Here is a 4,944-nt window from a genome sequence, read left to right on the forward strand (position 1 = left end):
TATATATATATATATATATATATATATATATATATATATATATATATTATTATTATGATGCAATACACATTTTTCAGTTTTTTTCAATGTAGCAACTTAACAATCCACAAATGATCAGTTTAGGAATAATACACCACAAAATTATTGTTTTTGTTGTCTCTTCAACAAATCTCTTTATAACTATTCCTGCTAACTTGAACTTAGAACTTCTCCTTGAACTTTAATTACAGTTGCTGATGTATGAAGCAATAAATGATAATTTAAATCAATTCTTATAGCTTGCAGTAGGGAATGTTTTTGATGGAACAGAACTTCAGGTGTGATATTTTTATCCCAGTTGTTGGGCACATCATTGCACTCAGTCAGTGCAGGTAGTTGGATATCAACCATCAGCTGACTCCACGGTGTAGCCATATGTTCTCTGACCAATTGCTCCTTTAGTTCCTGCACGTATAAGGACTTGTGGCTCCTGTAATACTGAAAAGTTCAAAGAACTCGGACTTAGCAAGAGACCCGTTACCGTGTAAATTAAGTACATTCTCGTGTTTTAGGTTTCAGGTTTGGTTTATTTGTCATATGCAAATAAACACAAGGTCAATAATGCAATGCTGAGGACGAGAAGAACCATCTAGACTCACCCCCCCCCCCGCAAAAAAAAAACAAAAAACAACAAGAAATACCAAAGCATGCAACAAAAATATAAAAACAAGGCACCACAAGTGAAAAAAAAAAAAAAAATACAGCTACAGCAGCATGGTCCTATCAGCAGTGTGGTTCGTTAAGTGGCGCGGTCTTGTTAGCAGCGGTAGCAGATCTTGTTAGCAGCATGATGATAATAACGATCACAGCAGCTGCCCTCACAGACTGCTCTCCAGAACCAAGACCCTAGCAGAAGTAAAGAGTACTTTCAGGAGGATTAATCTGCACAAAGCAACCGGCCCAGACAACATCCCCGGAAAAGTGTTGAAAGAATGTGCCGATCAGCTCTGCGAGGTGCTGGCAGACATCTTTAACACCTCACTTACCCTGGAGACAGTTCCCACCTTCCTGAAGACTGCCACCATCATCCCAGTCCCAAAAAGCTCTACAGTGACTGGTTTGAATGACTATCGGCCAGTGGCCCTCACCCCGATAGTCGCTAAATGATTCGAAAAACTGGTCATGACTCGCATCAAAACAACCATCAACATCAACGAGGACCCTCATCAGTATGCATACCGTGAGAACCGATCAATAGAGGATGCCATCTCCTCTGTGGTCCACACTGCGCTCAACCACTTGGAGCAGAAAGAATCTTACGTCAATTTGCTTTTTGTGGACTTCACATCCGCCTTCAACACCATGATCCCCCAAACCCTGATGGACAAACTATCCACACTAGGACTAAGCCCCTCCATCTGCAACTGGGTACTAGACTTTTTAACAAACAGACCACAGTTAGTGAGGATCCACAACTTCTCCTCCTCCACCATAACCCTCAGCACTGGCTCTCCTCAGGGATGTGTGTTGAGCCCCCTCCTGTTTACCCTGCTCACGTATGATTGTGCAGCTACCCATCCAGTCTGTCACATTGTAAAGTTTGCAGATGATACAGTGGTGGTGGGATGCATCACAAACAATGATGAGTCCAGCTACAGGCAAGAGGTGGAACATCTGGAGAGCTGGTGCAAAGAGAATAACCTTCACATCAATGTGAAGAAGACAAAGGAGATGATTGTGGACTTCAGAAGGAACAAAAACATCTACGCCCCCCTGAACATAAGAGGATCTGCGGTGGAAGTGGTCTCCAGCTACAAGTACTTGGGTGTACACATGAATGACAACCTCAGCTGGAGCAACAACACCACCAGCCTGATCAAGAAAGCTCATCAGAGACTCTACTTCCTCAGACGGCTGAGGCGAGCTGGTCTGGGAAGCTCAGTCCTCACCTCCTTCTACAGGTGTGCAGTTGAGAGCATCCTGTGCTCGAGCATCAATGTGTGGCATGGAGGCTGCACAGCTGCAGAAAGAAAAGCTTTGCAGAGAGTGGTGAAGGCTGCACAGAAGTCTGTCAGAGTCAGCCTCCCCACCATCACAGACATCTACACCTCTAGATGCAGGAAGAGGGCCACCTGCATCATGAAGGACCCCACTCACCCAGCACACACACTTTTTGCCCCACTCCCTTCAGGCAAGAGGTTGAGGAGCATTAAGTGTAGAACCACTAGACTGAGGAACAGCTTCTACCCTGAGGCTGTTAGACTCATGAATTTCTAACCAGAATAATCACTGTGAAAAAAATCACATCATGTTGCTGCTGATCTGTTTCATGTTGCTGCTGATCTGTTTCATGTTTCTGCTGATCTGTTTCATGCTCCTGTGTTCATGCATTCTCATCTGCTCACACAGACTCATGTTCGTGCTGCTGTTCGATGTAATGTTTTTATGCTATTAGTGCTTAGTGTATATTTAGCTGATGTTTTCCTTAGTTCATATCTTAGATGTTTTTACTGTTTTTCTTTGCATTTTATTGTTGGATGTAACTGGGACCCTGCGTACATAATCTCATTCCACCACATGTACCACATGAGATGCGAATGACAAATAAATCTCTCTGACTCTGATGTTGAAATGTCCCTGGGCAAGACCCTGAACCCCTCATTGCTCCGATGTGTGTTCCATCGGTGTGTGAATGTAATAAATCACTGATTATTCTTTGTATAGATCTAGTAGAGTGTTGTATGAATGGGTAAATGAGGCACAGATTGTGTTGTAAAGAGCTTTGAGTCTCTTTATAAGATAGAAAGGTGCTATATAACAGTCCATTTACCATTTAAAAGATCATGGATGGATTCACTACCTGTTGCAGGACATGCTATTGGCCAAGCTTTTGGAGTTTAATTTATTTTTACTCTTCATTTAAAGTTTGTCCATCTTTTAAAATTAAAGCTAACACTGAGGCTGAAAGACACCACGTTTTACTCTCAGTCAGAAGGCCTAACTTATTTTGGATCCCTTATGTCAGATATTTTATTGATAAACAGAGGCGAAGTACTTAGTAAAGTGTGCTTTTAGTTTGAGGAAAAAATGCAGACACTGTACATTCAATTAAAAATATATTTTCAAGTCACAAATGTTGACATTTAAACCAAAAAAAGAAGTGAATATTATGTGTCCTAAAACCATTACAGATTATTTTTCTGCGTATATTTGCCAGAGTTTGACAAACACTGATCATGGTTTATAGATGGATGTCTTCTCTATCAGCAGTGTTTTTCACTGGTGTTGTCTCCTCTGCATGAAGCTTCAGAGAGTCCTTTCGTGTTGCAGCTGCGGGACCTCCTGTGTTTCCCTCCACTACAAGTGGACCAGGATGACCAGCAGGACCAGTTACCCTCCTGAAGAACTGTAGGTCTCTGACCTGCAAAACATTGTTCATTTTAACACAGAGAACAAACAAAAAGAAGAGGTTCTGATGGGAGACTGCATAATTTTGTCTTACCTGTGTGTTTAGCTTTATCCCCCTTGAAGTTCTGGCAGGCCAGGCCTTCAAACTGGTGAGAGCACATACAGATACACTTCCCATCCAGAAGAGCCAGGGTGCCTCCATTCTGGCAGGGCTTACACTTACACACATTATACTCAGCCCCATAGTCTTCTATGGCTCTCTTGATGTTTGATATCCTGGTGTTTGAGTCTGGTGAATCCAGAGGAATCAACATGTGGATGGGCTCTGGCTGCAAGAGACGGGACAGGTTTGATGTTTCCTCGACACATTAAAATAAACTGAGTCACAGCCTGTCAGATTTCTGATACATTTTTCAAGCTGGGTTTTTTACATCTTTTTCTTTTCTCTATTCTCAGTTCAGATTTGAGCAGGTATGATTGTTCTTTAGTGTTTAAATGCGTAGCAAAACTTTTAGAATAGAATAGAATAGAAACAGCCTTTATTGTCCCACGGATGGGAAATTCCAGTGTATCAGCAGCAACAGATAAAAAGATAACAATGTAATTTTGTTACATATTTTAGTAAACACAACTCTCTATTGCTGCGTTTCCATTAGTAGCGATACAGCACGGCTCGACTCGACTCAGCACGATTCCAAGGCTAGTAACGGTTCGTAGAACCAGTCCCATTTTTCAGAACCCTTTCTGAGGTTCCAGCCGGGCCGAACCGGCACCAAAACGTGATGTCAGAACACTGTCGGTCACTGATTGGTCAGGAGGTGGAGTCACTGGCTGTTTGAGAAACTTTTCACATCAACAAGATCCGCCATTTGCAATTACCGGTGTTTGAACTCGAGGAGCGGATGGATCTATTTTTAAGATTTTAAAAACAATAATGACAACAACGTGGTCTAATGCTGAAGTGCAGGCGTTTTTTGTGCTTGGTGGCCGACGACCAAATTCAGAGCAAGCTAGATGGAGCTCAGCCAGTCCCCCCTGGTCCTCTCCACCAGAGCTTCGGAGCCCCCTCGGGCTGGGCAGGGCGTCGTCTCCCTGGCTCCGAGCTCTGTCGATCACCGCGGAAGGTCCTCCACGCTGCCGACTCGGGACTCAGGCTCTGGCCCTGGCCTTGCGTGCTCTGCAGACTTCAAGCTCTGCTGGTCACCGCGGAGGATCATACGAGCTGCTGGTTGCCTGGACCCCGGCAGCCGGACGGATCGGGACAGGTCTGGGACGGAGGGTGGAAACAATTTTCAAAACATTTTATGTATTTAAAAAAATGTATTATTTTTATCAGTGAAAATTAATAAATAAATAAATGGGGTCTTCTTTATCATGAAACTCTGTTTTCATTTTAATTACTTTATTAAATAATTTGTTAACGTTAACTCAGCTGAAAAATCATAAAAAGACAAAACTATTGAATCTCTCAGGAATATTTCCTTCAAATATGTTTAAAGAAGAGCTACGGCCTTTAGTTCAACTTTAGTCTAACCCACAGATGTACAAATCACAAAA

The 4,944-nt window shown here is 42.7% G+C and overlaps 1 protein-coding gene across 1 annotated transcript in view; it reads right to left on the reverse strand.

Moving 5' to 3' along the window:
- Positions 1–3,166: 3,166 nt before the first annotated feature.
- c9 (complement component 9) overlaps positions 3,167–4,944 on the reverse strand; it is a 20,542-nt gene continuing 18,764 nt past the window's right edge. The window contains exons 10-11 of the mRNA XM_037692323.1: positions 3,482–3,716; positions 3,167–3,400 (exon numbers count right to left, since the gene is read on the reverse strand). Of these exons, the coding sequence (XP_037548251.1) occupies positions 3,243–3,400; positions 3,482–3,716 (393 nt within the window). The 3' untranslated portion in view covers positions 3,167–3,242. The remainder of the gene's footprint in view (positions 3,401–3,481; positions 3,717–4,944) is intronic.

The sequence above is a fragment of the Nematolebias whitei genome, chromosome 18 (genome assembly GCF_014905685.2).
Source record: "Nematolebias whitei isolate Nwh7 chromosome 18, NemWhi1, whole genome shotgun sequence".
Classification (NCBI taxonomy): Eukaryota; Metazoa; Chordata; class Actinopteri; order Cyprinodontiformes; family Rivulidae; genus Nematolebias; species Nematolebias whitei.